Source organism: Hippocampus guttulatus, chromosome 2, assembly GCF_054856545.1.
Source record: "Hippocampus guttulatus isolate MCC_2025c chromosome 2, RoL_Hgut_1.0, whole genome shotgun sequence".
In the NCBI taxonomy this organism is placed as follows: Eukaryota; Metazoa; Chordata; class Actinopteri; order Syngnathiformes; family Syngnathidae; genus Hippocampus; species Hippocampus guttulatus.
Window position 1 is genome coordinate 7936433 of NC_141262.1, and position 14287 is coordinate 7950719.

General features: G+C 41.1%; 4 protein-coding genes across 5 annotated transcripts; 2 read left to right on the forward strand and 2 right to left on the reverse strand.

The window, feature by feature from the left end:
- The first annotated feature begins 219 nt into the window (after window positions 1-219).
- Window positions 220-2967, forward strand: pttg1 (PTTG1 regulator of sister chromatid separation, securin). 2 transcript variants are annotated; one of them, XM_086133606.1, is made up of 6 exons: window positions 220-353; window positions 566-622; window positions 697-836; window positions 2260-2338; window positions 2422-2583; window positions 2755-2967. In XM_086133606.1, the coding sequence occupies exons 2-6, from the start codon at window positions 571-573 to the stop codon at window positions 2832-2834; spliced, it is 513 nt and encodes a 170-aa protein (XP_085989732.1). In that variant the 5' UTR covers window positions 220-353; window positions 566-570; the 3' UTR covers window positions 2835-2967. The 2 variants fall into 2 exon arrangements, with proteins under 2 accessions (XP_085989732.1, XP_085989742.1); XM_086133616.1 differs by lacking the exon at window positions 2422-2583.
- A 35-nt stretch (window positions 2968-3002) lies between these two features.
- On the forward strand, window positions 3003-4660 carry sowahd (sosondowah ankyrin repeat domain family d). The gene has a single exon (XM_086133595.1). It carries the CDS (start codon window positions 3393-3395, stop codon window positions 4230-4232), a length of 840 nt encoding a protein of 279 aa, XP_085989721.1. The 5' UTR covers window positions 3003-3392; the 3' UTR covers window positions 4233-4660.
- A 21-nt stretch (window positions 4661-4681) lies between these two features.
- rpl39 (ribosomal protein L39) lies at window positions 4682-7188 on the reverse strand. Its single transcript, XM_086133627.1, has 3 exons — window positions 7089-7188; window positions 6695-6798; window positions 4682-4885 (listed from the first exon to the last, which is right to left on the reverse strand). Exons 1-3 carry the CDS (start codon window positions 7089-7091, stop codon window positions 4837-4839), a joined length of 156 nt encoding a protein of 51 aa, XP_085989753.1. The 5' UTR covers window positions 7092-7188; the 3' UTR covers window positions 4682-4836.
- Window positions 7189-8133: 945 nt separating this feature from the next.
- On the reverse strand, window positions 8134-14199 carry upf3b (UPF3B regulator of nonsense mediated mRNA decay). The gene is made up of 10 exons (XM_086133553.1): window positions 13986-14199; window positions 13290-13396; window positions 12858-12964; window positions 12677-12775; window positions 12237-12347; window positions 11405-11448; window positions 11166-11342; window positions 10733-10884; window positions 10056-10371; window positions 8134-8633 (listed from the first exon to the last, which is right to left on the reverse strand). The coding sequence occupies exons 1-10, from the start codon at window positions 14094-14096 to the stop codon at window positions 8481-8483; spliced, it is 1377 nt and encodes a 458-aa protein (XP_085989679.1). The 5' UTR covers window positions 14097-14199; the 3' UTR covers window positions 8134-8480.
- Between the last annotated feature and the right edge of the window lie 88 nt (window positions 14200-14287).

Consider the following 14287-nt stretch of genomic DNA (forward strand, 5'->3'; position numbering starts at 1 on the left):
ATTAATGCAATTGAGATTCTTTTGTCATAACATCGTAATCATAAATGGGATTTTTAATTTTTTAATTCATGAAGAAACATTTATATTTAAATCTGGTGGGAAAGGGAGAAGAAGAACCTGGCTGCAGATCAGCACTGGCTCTTAATTAGGGAAAAGGACAAATTAAACGTTAACCGGAAGTGTGTTTTTAGGTTCCCGCCCACTCACATCCGTGTTGCAGCGTCGACCAATAGCCTGAGAGCAGCGGATTTAAAAGATGAGCCGCAGTCCGTTTTCCTTTTCATGACAAAACGTCTCTGCTTTTGCCAAATCGGAGCTCGTACAAATAATCCAGACACACAATCGCGACTACGGTAACGGTTCCGTTAATATATCGAGTCTGTTTTATTATGTGAAGTTGTTCTCTTGTTTGTGACATTTTTGACTAAGCCTGTTCAAACGCCCATGTAGAAAGCATTGTCCAAGGTTTACAACTTCAAAAGCGTGTTAACAACCCCCACCCCACGGGCCAGCTAACCCATGGAACACTGGCCGTAAATGTTAACGTCTGTTTCGTCCTTTCTAGACACGATGGCTCACATCACTGCACAACGGGAAAATCAAAGTCTTTCCTTCATACCAGGTAGGAAATTTGCGTACAAATTGTGTTTGAGTGTGTCTCGGCCTGGGGATCTTTGATTTAATTTGTCTTTACAGAGATATCCGCGAAGACTCCACTCAATCCCAAAACCATGAGAACTCCTCTGCGTACTGGTCGGAAGGCTTTTGGGGTAGTCAATACGCAGTTATCAACCCCTGTTGTCAATAATCAGGGGAAGAAAACTGAGAAATTTCAGGTTGGATATGTATATGTAATGTGTTATTGTTCTATTTAGTGTTGCAAAGCAGTGGGAAATTTCCTGTAGTTTCCCAATGAAAGTATTGAAACTCGGGGAAACTCCAAGGTGCTCTCTTTGGAAAAACTAAAGCATTTGTTGCAGCTTTGTCCTCTTAAACCCCCCAAAAAAGACAAATGCATTTCGGCACACAAACTGTTGTCAGGGAGTCCAGCCGTTTAATTTAAAAGGCTTTATTTTTCTGTCTCGGCTTACTTGAAAGAGCTGGCTCTCACGGCTCCCAAACGGACATTCGATTTTTTTTTTCATCGCTTCATTTAATTTATTCTAAAAAGTAGGGACAATTTGGAGCGCCCAAACAGGCAAACTAACTGCTGTTATTTATTCACTTTCAAATTTTAACTCCGGCAGCCAGTGAAAGTGACATCATACACCATGTGATCGCGAAATTGCAATTTCTGCATCCTGGTGCACTCGTACTGATCATTGGAGACTTAATGTTCCTCTCACCGAAGACTGTAGACTGCAACAAGAGGAAATAAAACTCAATTTTCTGTATGCCAGCGTTGCAAAAATCTGTCATCTTGGTGCCAAGTAACTGAAGTTGAGTTTTTAGAAAACTGCTTTGCCATGGTCTTGACATTTATAGCCAATCAAACATTTTTATGGGGGGCTTCAGTGGCTCATGGATTTTTTGCTTTTTATGGTAGAGATCAGTTCCTATCCTCCACCAATAATGGGAAGGCTAACTAGGAATTGAGGGTACATTTCATGGGATGGTGTCATTCAAGGATAACCATTTTTGGGATCAGATGCAAAATGGACAGGTCTTCTAGCCCACACGCAAGGGCAGTACAATGCATTCACTCTGAAGTCAAATTTGGGCGTGCGGCATCGAGCCAGTTGACTCGGTGATAGCTCCTTACTGGAAAAACTGGTAAATTGGGACACTCTTGCAGTCAAGGGACAACTTGATTTGCATGAAAGGTTTTAGTCAGGTTTATTATATATATATTTGGATGACAACGGGTGCATTAATTAAATTTCACCAGCTCTATATTGTGTTGGTGTAATTAGATTAATCAGAATGTATTTAACATGCATATTAGTAATATGTTTCGGTTTTACTCTTCAATCCCTCCCTAGAAGAAAAAAAGGGTATAAGGGCCGCACCCGACCGTTTGGGGAGCCGGCTCATGACAGATCTATGAATGGTCTTTCTCCATCAATTGTAGCTGAAATAAATCTCGTCATTGAGCAAAGCCTTGCGTTGTCTTGGTTTCCCTGGACAAGACATCCCTATCAAGTGCCAACCTTCAATTTTTTTAAGTCCCTTAGAATGTTTACAACTCAAATTCCTGAAACTTTGCAACCTTAATTTTATTGAAAGTGCATGTTTAAGTGTTTTTGTTGCACCCAACAGGAAGCCAAACTCAAGCATGAAGCTCAGAAGAAAGAGGACTACCCAGAGATTGAGAAAATGATCCCCTATGATCCTATGGGTAATTGTCTTTATCAAGACTGTTAAGAATGGATTAAAATCAGTCTTATTTGCTTTTAATCGGTTTCATCCTCCGCCTTTCAGAGTTTGAGAAATACTGCGTTCCTGAGGATTTAATTCCTCTCGGTAGTCTCGCTCTGGCTGGTCTGGCTTTCCACCAAAGGCCTCCTCTCTCGGAAAAAGACCAATATAATTACGTGCCTCCACTCCCAAACCTGTCACCTGAGAGAATGCCACAACGCTCGGGTAACACATTTGTGTCTATCATATACCCCATTTTGATTAACAAATGAGACTTTTAAGTGCTCAAACTCACTTTAGAGGTTGCTGTATTGTGAGCTCAGAATGCCTGAGATGTGTGCCTTAGAAGTGACTCAATCCACAGCTACTTTGACGTAACGCATTAATTTCTTTCAGATGGCTGCACAGAGTTTGACGCCTTCCTCCAAACGATCGAACTAATCATTGAGCTACCCCTTGAGCCTGGCACTGATTGAAATATGTTCAAATGCAGCTTTCTACTATTCATACGATCTTTCTTTGAATTGGTATGTTTTACCGTTTTAAATTGTTGCTATTTATCTGTATTTTGTCACTTTAAAGCAGCGCAATAAAAATAAATGTGCACTTCCTGCTTTTGCAATCCATCAGTGGTCACATGACACACTCCCTTTCTTGAGATTACAGTACTATGAACTTTGGCTCAGTTCCTCTGGAAAGTGGGAAAAGTAAGCAATAACTAATCGCTTAAATTTATTTTATTTTAAAACCAATGGTTTCAAATTTCAATAGAAATGAGCAGCCGTACTCGCACGTGGATTCTTTCAAACCAACGTCAGTGACCAAAATGAAAGTGGAGCAGGTGAGTCACGTTAACGACGAAGACTAGTATGCGAACTGTTTTTGACATTCAAAATGGAGACTGTTCTAACGTCTGAAATGGAGAGAACCCCAGTGGAAGGATACAGCGCGATTTTTGTTGGAAGGAAATTCGTTGAAATTTGACATTTAAATTAGTCGGGCTGTCATCCAAAAATTACCGGAACAGCAGTACCATGGATGAGGGCAGCTCGACTGGGCCGTATGCCACCCCTGACACCCACCGGGACCGCGAATGGACACAAGGCGCCGTTGTGGACCGACTCTCCCGGTATGGCACGTCGCTCATGCCCGGTGCTCTCCAGCGGAAGTCGCGGCTGCTGCAGAGGCGGCAAGACGACTCGGACGCGGACGCATCTGCCCGGAGCAAGAAATCCACTAAAGAGTTGTCCCAGGGGGGGTTGGGGTTGGCTCTGTACCCAATGGAGCACGTGTGGATGCTGTCAGCCGTGGAGGGCAATTGTGACACCCTGCTGGAGTTCGTGTCCGAGGAACCGCTGCTGCTCACCAGGCGGGACTTCATTAGTGGCTACTCGGTGCTCCACTGGCTGGCCAAGACCGGCCGAGACGAGACGTTGCTCAAGCTGCTCCACCGAGCCGAGAAGGCCGGAGGACAGCCAGTGAGCGTAGACGTGCGGGGGAGCGGTGGCCTCACTCCGCTGCACGTCGCCAGCATGCACGGCCACTACGCGGTTGTCAAGCTCCTCGTGGGCGCGTTCGGTGCCGACGTGGATGTCATGGACTACGGGGGCAGGCGCGCTTGGCAGTATCTGGCGCCGGACGCCCCCCGTGAGATGAAGGAGCTGCTTGGGACGTGGGACGACGAGCACGCCCGCAGGGCGGAACCCAACGCCAATAAGAACTGTAACAACAGCGGAGGCGACGTAACAGTCATGCCCGGAGAGGACGTGGAGGCTTTGACCGATGAGGTGGACTCGTTTGACCACAGTAGAAGAGGCAGCTGGAGGTTTGGTTCCGTGAAAAGGTTATTTTCGTTTCGCACCAGTAGACGCTGACATTTTCTGTCTCGTTTGACCACAGTAGAAGAGGCAACTGGAGGTTTGGTTCCGTGAAAAGGTTATTTTCGTTTCGCACCAGTAGACGCTGACATTTTCTGTCAATACTGTGCTTTCATTCCCTTGAAAGTGCTTTGGACCTTGGGTTGTTCCAATTACAATATTTAACATGCAAACAGCACTCTCGCTAGCCGATGTTATTTTTCCATCTTGAATGGCAGCGTTATTTGGCAGAGACAAGCAAACGAGCTACAAAAACAAGCATTTGTGGTGTGGGTAGATTGGTAAAAAAACCCTAACTGCTTTTCATTTTGCTGTTTTTTACTCCTCCCCAATGAAAGATTTTATTAAAGAGTACGAAATCTCATTTTGCTCTGACTATAATTGCCAAGTGCCCATCATTCTGTGATGAATAAACCAAAATGAAAACAAAATGTGTGCATCAAGTATTTGTTTGATCACAGATCTTTTATTTTCAAACATGAACGTAGAACCAGACTGTGTACAAAACAACTGTGGCTCTACCACATTGAGCCTCTCCTTCCTGGTAGTTGGAGGTCGTCTTGATGGAATGGAGGAGAATGGATTCTGCGGAACGTCATGTTTACAGACCCAGCTTAGTCCTCCTCCAGTGTCTCCTCTTGGAGTTGTACCTGAATAATGCAGGAGAATGGTCAACCAAGACAAACCGGCACTTACACCTTATCCTCCAACTTCCACTAATATAAAACACAAAACTAACCATTTAAAAATTTATGGATACAGCACATTGTTTGCCACTGAACAACACACTGCCATGTCAGGATAACCATTGACGAAAACAATTCAAATTCCAGCTTCGTCACCAAAAAAAAAAAAGACATGCACAAATCCCCACACTATCGTGGTTTCATTTATTGCAGGGCTGAGTGTGAGTGTTTTGGGGGAGTTGGCTCAATGCACACGAAAATACAATCATTCAACAGTGCAGTAAATACAAAATGACCATGAAGTAGGATTATCCTTGTTGAGTAACACTTGCTACAACTAGCTAGTTAGCTAATAGTGTTTCAGTGACAGAGCAACCTCTTCATCCTCATAAATGATGACGACGAGCTCTGAGACTGAGTAGTAATAATCTCAGCAGGGTTAATGACAGCACTTCACAGCCATCAAGTGCTGCAATTGCAGGCCTGCTTTACTGCAACATGTAGTCTTCTGCCATTGCAGTATGGAGTCTCAACACCCGTACAGTTTTACCAACACATCCTCATCTAACTTCTGCATTTGAGTGCCTCACTAAACCAATGAAGACATTTTGACTTCAATTACCGTCAAGCCTGTCCTACCAGACAAGAGCTGCAAGTCTGTCTTGTGGTGACAACATGGTTAATGGTTATGTTTTGATTACCAAAAGGTCTTATTTTTACTATACTGAGTGACAGATGAATGCAAATCCAAATCTATTTGTTATAAGACAGTGATGAGCAAGCCATCACTCTCTTTTTATTCTTTAAACAGGCCACTTCATTCAATAAGCCGCAGGGTTGAAAGTGTGACAAAAGTAGCGGCTTATAGTCCAGAAATTATGGCAACCAATATAAAGCGTTGAAAAGGACTTGCTCTCTGTGATGATGCAATGTTAAGGATTGAACATGCTGCACTTGGGTTGCCCAAAAAGCGACGATTCTGAAGTTCCAGGGATTCAACCCAACATCAGTATTTACTCATTATTTTAATTATTTTGCCATACAATAATCAATTGTGAATGCGATAACTACAATTAACATTTCTTAATTGGTTAATTACAATATTTTTTTTAAACATGAATTTTATCAAACGTCTAGGGTTGCACTACTAACTACTACTACTTTAGCTGTTTTCCATAAATTGATTAATTTATTAAGTTGAGTCTTTTCTGTAAAATGTAATTGTACAGAAAATGGAAAGTAATTTTCCACATTTTTGCATTCCAGCAATAATGTAAATATGTACAATTCAATAAATTTATGAATATTTAATCAAAATCAACTTGGAAAGACACTGGGTTTCTTTCCAAGTTTCTGGGTTTCTTTCCCCCGCCTCTACAAGTAATGTTGCCCATCTGTCGATTTAAATTAAACAAAAACAATGGGGCAGATGATCACAAAGTTGTGTGCCTGTGACTAAGACTCATTAATCATGTACAAGATGCAGCTAGGCAAAACATCTCAAGACGAAAGCTAAATCAAAGATTTCGGATGCAAGGTGCCAATGTCCCAACACGATTCATCAAGGACATAACAATTTAACATGTTTCTTGGGAGTCCTGATTGTCAATGGAGGGAATCCCTATTTATCATGACCCGTTTTTGCCAATGTGTTGCTGCAGTAGGATTATACTTAGTTCTCACTTAACTAGTGGGTTCATATTATCAAAAAAATGCGTGTTGGCATTATAAACGGCCATTGTACAGCAGTGTACACAAACACACAACCCTTACCTGATCTTGTTGCCGGTCTTCATTCTGATCCACTGAGGAATGGGCCTGTTTTGCTTCTGCTTCTTGGCCAGAAAGCGCTTGATTCTGAAAGTCTTGTGGGACGACTAAAAACACACGGCACAACGAAATCATGTAAAATCACGCAACACATTTGAAAACTGTGTGGTTACCAGTCCACACAGGCTAAACGCCTTCTTGGATCTTCTATGCTAGATTACTAGCTAGCTAGCTAATAAGCTTGGAGTGCGCAGCGCCATTTAAATGTACACAATTACAATTTTGACGCGCCATATAGATATGAAAAACATCGTGGGTATTATATCTAAGTGTTCTGAGGAAACAGAAGAGTCTACAGTGTATATTTTAACGGATGTTGGATGATTTTTCTAGTTACCATGTCGACCACAGTGCTTTCCTCACAACGACGTCGATAGAAGAGGCCGAAGGCTGTGACGTAAGCTATTTTAGCCAATGATGCATCCGGCTATTTAGTCGTACTCTTTTATTGACAGCGACACTAGCAGGCAAATTCGTGATACTACAGATTCATTTCTCAATTTCTAACTCTAGACATTTTGTTTTTTTAACAGGTAATTACCACTTATGGGAATATTTTGAAAGTTAGAAAAATATAATTTGTACTGAATTTATAATAAAATGTCTCACTACAAAAATCGATTTTTGTGGAAATCGGGTTATTCACATGGGGAAATTTTTATGTCATTCTGACTGAAATCATTCCAACTAAAGATTTCTGGTCACCCCTTTATATGTGACGCGATCTTTTCCGATCTGCCATTTACTTGCCATGCTCCACTTCGTTAATCAGATCAGCTGTGTGACACGCCCCAAATGTACCACCAATCCCTGTGTGCTGGCTTCAAGCAAATTTGGACCTCAATGCTACCCCTCTGAATCCTGAAAAAAAAACTACTTGTATGTTGTATTTCAATGAAGAAATCTTCCCTGATTATGTGAAATGATTGGAAACTCCACTATTGCTATTGAATCTGAACACGTCATCACCCTATCCGGTCTTTTCTCTTTCACCATTTGTAGGCTAATAATTACTGCCTGACAAATGATGTGATAGTCTCTTTGGGATTTGAATCCCAAATTCTAGAATAAACACATACCCACACTCCCCCTTGCATTCTTCGAACCATCGGTATAAATGGTCACTCTGCTATAATACACATTTCTTATGTACTCACTTGTTTTCACCCTCATATCTCTCATTCTCCATGCTTTTATCTAACACTTTGGATTCTTATCTATGTATATTTGCCTCTGGATACATCCATGTACTAACAGGAGTCTGTCCATCCAAACCCATTTCCACGGAACTTACCATATTCGCAATACAGACCATATAGACAAACATTTTCTTCCACACTTTCAAACACATTGTAAACATACTTGTTGTAATCTACTAAAACTTGCAGCAAGAGTGGTGTTTATTCGCAGTCCATGAATGCCATTTATATGCTTTTCAATGCTGTTTGGATGAACAATTTGTGTAAGCAATAATGAAAACACGTTTGCAGTGATACCGTCAAAAGGTAAGGTCACTTAATGGTTTTGTGCGCCCTGTAACCATAGTCTTAGCTTTCCTACAGAGTGAAACCAAAAAGAGGGTCGCTTTGAGGCACTGCCTGGCTCCACCATGAATCAGTCGTGAGCCTCAGACATGGAAGAATGGGCCGTGAGGCAACATGGTGCTCAGAGTCTGGCTGGCCGCACCCTCCTCCACCAAACCGAAAAGAAGTCGCAAGCAGAAATCCACTCAGTCGTCACCCTTCTCAGCCAATTTCTTCATCTCGGTGTCTGGCTTCCTGTCCACAGAGCTGACATCAGCTCCTCCTCCGCCGCCACTTCCTCCTGCTGGACGATTGCGGCTTCTTGCTCCAGGCTGGTACAGCTGGATAGCAGGACGATCCTAATACAAAAACAAAGAATCATTCATTCATTCATCTTCCTAACCGCTTATATCCTCACTAGGGTCGCGGGGGGTGCTGGAGCCTATCCCAGCTGTCTTCGGGCAGTAGGCGGGGGACACCCTGAACTAGTTGCCAGCCAATCGCAGACAAAGAATCATACTTGTGAAATAAACCCATGAATAGCTATTCTTATTTTTTAATGGATAATAAAGATACAAATACACACAAAAAACAAATGGATATTGGGGGCGTCCGCCTCTCCAATAAAAGACAGTTCAATATCTATCCGTTGCTTTGAAGTGGAACAATTTCTATTTGACGCACTAACAACTTTTAAATCAAACCCAATATTTTCAATTAAAATTGATTTTTTGGTACATCCCTAATAGCGGTGTATAATTTTTCCTGTAATTGCCTCATCAATGTATTAATTTTAATAATTGTTAATATTTTGAATTAAATGTGGTCAGTAATAAATTCAGCAAAACGTAATTTAAAAATGCATGGATGAATGAACAGAAACAAACATGAGTGGACATTCATTCATTCATCTTCCGAACCGCTTGATCCTCATTAGGGTCGCGGGGGGTGCTGGAGCCTATCCTAGTTGACTCCGGGCAGTAGGCGGGGGACACCCTAAATCAGTTGCCAGCAAATCGCAGGGCACACAGAGACAAACAACCATCCACGCTCACACTCAAACCTAGGGACAATTTAGAGTGTTCAATCAGACTGCCACGCATGTAATAGGAATGTGGGAGGAAACCGGAGCACCCGGAGAAAACCCACGCAGGCCCAGGGAGAACATGCAAACTCCACACAGGGAGGCCAGAGCTGGAATCGAACCCGGTACCTCTGCACTGTGAAGCCGACGTGCCAACCACTGGACTACCGAGTTTAAAATGTTTGTATGTACGTGGATGAACAAGTGAATGCTTTTTATGCATATATAAATGAATAAAATATAAAAACAATCATTTTGAAATAATAAATAAAAAAATAAAAATAAGCATGGATAACTGAAAAGAAGAAAAAATAAATATTGTGTTAATTAAAAAGACGTATTAAATATTGTTTTAAATGGTTTGATTAGTGAATCAATAAAAATAATATAAAAAATATTTTTCTAAAAACAATTGGGTAATTTTGAAATGTAATACTTTTTCAATGCATTGAAAACTGAATAATAAAAAATATATTTTAAAAATTAGAAGTTAAATTTTTAAAAAAGCGTGGATTAATGAATGAAAAATGTTGTCAAGAAACACCCTCCTTAAAAAGATGGCTCTAAATAAAATATATTATTCTCATTAAATATAAAAATAAAATAATAAAAATATAGTATGTATCGAATGAAAAGATGGGTACACGACTGACAGGTAGACATAAACAGTATTTTGATAGAAAGATTGATGCATTACTTTGTTCCGTAATCGTTCTCTCTTGGCACTGTCGTCCTTCTTGTCTTGTTTTTGTGTCTTCTCCATCTTGTCAGATTCGAATGCATTGTCTGTCCGTTTCTTGTCCGGTGGCCGCTCCCTCTCCTTGTTGCCTGGGCCCTCCTCCTCCGCCCACTTCCTGGTGACATTCTCGCCGTCGTGCCTTTCCCTCCTCCTCCGTCGCTCTTGCCGTCTCATGCGTTCTTTCTCCCTCTGTTGGCGCTCCTTCTCCAGCTCGCGCTCCCTGTCGCGGTCGGAGTCATGTTCCCGTAGTTCCTTGCGGCCTTCCTCGTCTGGCCTGCAAGGGGAGAAAACATGGAATATGTTGAAGCATGAAATGTATTAAGATTTTATATAAAATATAATGGCATTAAATCATTATTTTAATTTTAAAAAATTACAGTTGATTAGAATGTGATTAAAAATCTAATTAACACATATTTTAAAAAGAACAGATACAAAATATGTTCAGCGCCCACACAATTTTTTAAATGAACAAATAATTAACAATAAATATGCAGCTGCCAATCCGATGACACAACCATAAAGTCGATCATCAAACTGTGTTTGTATGTTTTAGGTGAAATACAATGTGTTGTAGTGGATAACAAAGATTTTTTTTTAACATAAAAAGATAATATGAGCCAATGATGACCTACTTCTTTGCGCATTCGTCCTTGATGTCATTGTTTTGTCGTCTTTTGTGCTCAGCGGTTCTGCTCTGCTCTTTGCCGGGCCTCTCAGTTTTTTTAAACTTCTCCTTCATTTTGTCCGAGTCAGCATCGTCTCCTCTGTCTGGCTTCTTCAGCAGCTATGCAGTGGACAAAGAGAGAGGACGTCATCTGGCGGTGTGTGTGTGTGTGTGTGTGTGTGTGTGTGTGTGTGTGTGTGTGTGTGTGTGTGTGTGTGTGTGTGTGTGTGTGTGTGTGTGAGAGTGAACTGAAAGGATTTTTAAACTACAACTTAACCATCTTAAATACTTAAAACTGATATTTTTGGTATCTGTAATTCATATGAGGGGATAAAAAATTTTCACAACTTTTTAGTTTTACTCTCTCAAGTCTGAGTACTTTTCCCACGTCCACTACTTACTTTTATTTTTGGCTCGTCTTTGACTTGGTCCTTGCCATTTTCCGGTTTCTTCATTTTCTCGGCTCCTTTGCGCTTTCGCCGCTCCTCCTCACGCCACTTGCGGCGCTCCTCGTCTCGAAGGCGCTTGCGCTCCAGCTCTCGCCGCCGCCTCTCCTCTTTCTTCTCCTCCCTGATTCTCTGAGGAGGGAAGAAGTCTATCTTCTGCTGTTAAGTTTGGCTCACTGATGTGCCTAACTTACCTGCTTATTCTTCAGGAAGTCCAGCAGAGGAGTTGTTTTTTTAGCTTTGGGAAAAATAAAAGTTGAATTTAGTGGAACTAAGACACAAAGAGTATTAATTAATTTAATGTAGGATTGGGCGACATGACCTTACTTTGTTTTGCTGAACAAAATTCCAATTGTAATTGATGTCATTCCCTTTACAAATCACAATAGCATGATTCAAAAATAGTTTTTATTTGCATTTTTTCCCTTTTGAGATGTGCTTCATTTTTTCTAATACCATACAAGCTTTGAAATAGTGTATGTGCAGCAAGTTCCCCACCCAGCAGCAAATACGTACTTGCAAAATCATCTACAGAAAAATAGAAGTACAAATTACAGATGTGAAAATGACTGCCTCTCATGTGCTTTCTCTCAGTCTTTTCTCATGCGTAGTTGTAAAAGTGAGGCAAGGCGATCTTTGCTTTAATGCACAAACCTTGGATCAAAAAACTATGTGGTTCTATCACTACTTCTGCAACACATACACAGGTTCCGTACGATGTGTTTGGAAATGTTCCGTGTAGCTTACTTCTGTGATAGGCTCTCGTCTGGTTCTTTTCTTGTTTGTAAAATTGCCAAACTGATGTCTGCTGTGAGTCGCTCTTTTCAAATGGAGTCACATGAGTTGTGAAATAAAGTCACTCAATAGAACTAGGTAACACTGACTCAGTGTTTGGGAACTATCTTATTTCTGTTTGCAGCCATGTTGAGGAAGCAGGGCACATGAGGAAAAAAAACCCCCATCCATATTGAAGTTCATTGATAAAATCAATGGGCATGGTCCAGCCCTACTATAACGTTTCCTTACCTATGAGCTCCTTTGACCTGGCTTCAATCTCTTCTAGCAGAGTCTCAGGCGTGGATGTCAACTTCTCATTGTCTCCAGAGTAATAGTCTAAGAACTTCTTGTAATCAGGATCTTGAAGAACATGTACATATAAAGAATACACAATATTGTCCTTTTTTTTTTTTTTAATTACTAAACATATGCAGTGGATCCCACTGAACCACAAACGTTTTCGTGTTTCACTGATGGTGTGGTGGTACAACTGGGCTGATTTTGGTGTAGGTAAGAGGTAGTGACGATGTGACCGTGAGGGTCAGTGGTTGCTTGTCACCCGAAATATAGCATTTTTTGTTGAAAATGTCAGTTGGCAGTTCTGTATGTTAATTACAAATAAGAAAAGATTTGGAGAGTGCGGATCAATAAAAGAGTACAACACTAATTACATTTCTGAAAATACAGACCGTCACTAATAGTTCCACACTTGGCGTCCTTTTTCTTGCTTCTTTTCTTGGAAGTCTTTTGAAAAGGTGCAAACTCAACAATAGCAGGGTACTCCTGTCCTGTTTGGTAACAAACATGTGCAAAGACCCCCTTGAGTGGACATTTTCATATAAACTTCAACATCAGGATACCTTTTGATACCTCTGTTGTCAATGAACACGTAGCCATCGAAGCGATCCCTGAACAGGACGATATCCTCTTGGTTCTTAAAGTTGATGTAAGCCCTCGCAAAGAGGTGAGGGTACAGGCTAAGAGAAGAAACGTTTGTTAAAGGAGACATTTTACGATTTTCTTTCACAATTTAAAACACTTCTAAAGTTTTATGCAATAATGATTCCGTGTAGTCCAGCTGTCGCTTCAAAATGGCGGATCCTCACCCAGCCACGTCGTAATGTGGGCAGTGAATGTACTGTACATAAATTAGTCACACTATTCAGAAAACTGCTCTTAGAGACACATTTTTTCGGAAAAAGGCAGCTCACAAGTGATTTATTTGGTTGTTAAATTTCACAACGCTACATGTATAGAAAAAAATGTAAGTTAAAAATCAAGTTTAAGATGTCACAAGATCACCTGGTGTCATTGGAAAAGAACTCCAGGTAGTCCACTTCAGGAAGAGGTTGCAGCTGCTCCTCTAGCTCTTCTTTAGTTAGACTCGGTGGCAGCCTTCTAATCACAATCTACAAGCGGAGTGACATTCCTCCATTAGTACACAGCGCAGAGAACGTATATGGTGACCGTTCACTATGTTAATTTGATAAATAGTAAGAACAAAAAACAAACATTCGTGCATTGCCAATAGTATACTACCAGTCCATATTAGCTGATGATCCCCAGCTGATTTCGGGCGACAGGTTGAGTATACAGTACTGTATTAGACTGGTTAATGCCAGGGTGCATAAAGACAATCATCCATTAACACTCATATGGGCAATTTAGAGTTTTCAATGAACCTAAAACGCATGACTTTGGAAAGTGTGGGGAAAATGGAGAAAATCGACGTGAACTTGCAAAGTCCACACAGGGACACCACAGTCAAGATTCGAACCTCAAACCTCAGAATAGTGACGCATCATGGAAAATGAACATAGCATCCATTAACTAGTGTTAAAAAGACAAAAGTTCCACGCAAATCTAGACATGTATAAGCACACATATGTATACATTGATGAAATATTATGGCTAAATAAAATACAGATTAAAGTGTGTCCCTTACGACAATCACAAACTCGTACTCGTGGGGCTAGCCTAGCCTAGCTCGAGTTTCACCTTTGTCATGGTCTCCTTCTTTTCCTTCGACTTCTCCGTCCTGTCTGAATCCTCGCACATTAATTCTACTCGCCTCTCCCTGGGTCGAGTGTTTTCTTTACCCTCCTTCATATTTTTGAAAGGCTACTTGTGTCAACTTGTGTCATTCCCAAGACTTGTTTACCTTTTTTAAACTTCGCCAAAGTGAAAAGGAAACCAAGCACGCATGCGCAAAATTCAACCGCCCCTCTAGCGTAGTACTGCAAAAGCAACAAGAGGGGACGCTGTGGGAAAAATACACGCTTAAGCGGAAACTTTAAATT

Coding starts and splice junctions, on each gene's coding strand:
- pttg1 (XM_086133606.1), top strand. CDS start 571: ATGGCTCACATCACTGCACAACGGGAAAATCAAAGTCTTTCCTTCATA. Junction 623..696: donor AAGTCTTTCCTTCATACCAG/GTAGGAAATTTG, acceptor TTGTCTTTACAG/AGATATCCGCGAAGACTCCA. Junction 2,584..2,754: donor GAGAATGCCACAACGCTCGG/GTAACACATTTG, acceptor AATTTCTTTCAG/ATGGCTGCACAGAGTTTGAC.
- sowahd (XM_086133595.1), top strand. CDS start 3,393: ATGGATGAGGGCAGCTCGACTGGGCCGTATGCCACCCCTGACACCCAC.
- rpl39 (XM_086133627.1), bottom strand. Junction 4,886..6,694: donor AAGACCGGCAACAAGATCAG/GTAAGGGTTGTG, acceptor TGCATTATTCAG/GTACAACTCCAAGAGGAGAC.
- upf3b (XM_086133553.1), bottom strand. CDS start 14,096: ATGAAGGAGGGTAAAGAAAACACTCGACCCAGGGAGAGGCGAGTAGAA. Junction 13,397..13,985: donor AGAAGGAGACCATGACAAAG/GTGAAACTCGAG, acceptor CTCCGCTTGTAG/ATTGTGATTAGAAGGCTGCC. Junction 10,885..11,165: donor AAGACGAGCCAAAAATAAAA/GTAAGTAGTGGA, acceptor TCCACTGCATAG/CTGCTGAAGAAGCCAGACAG.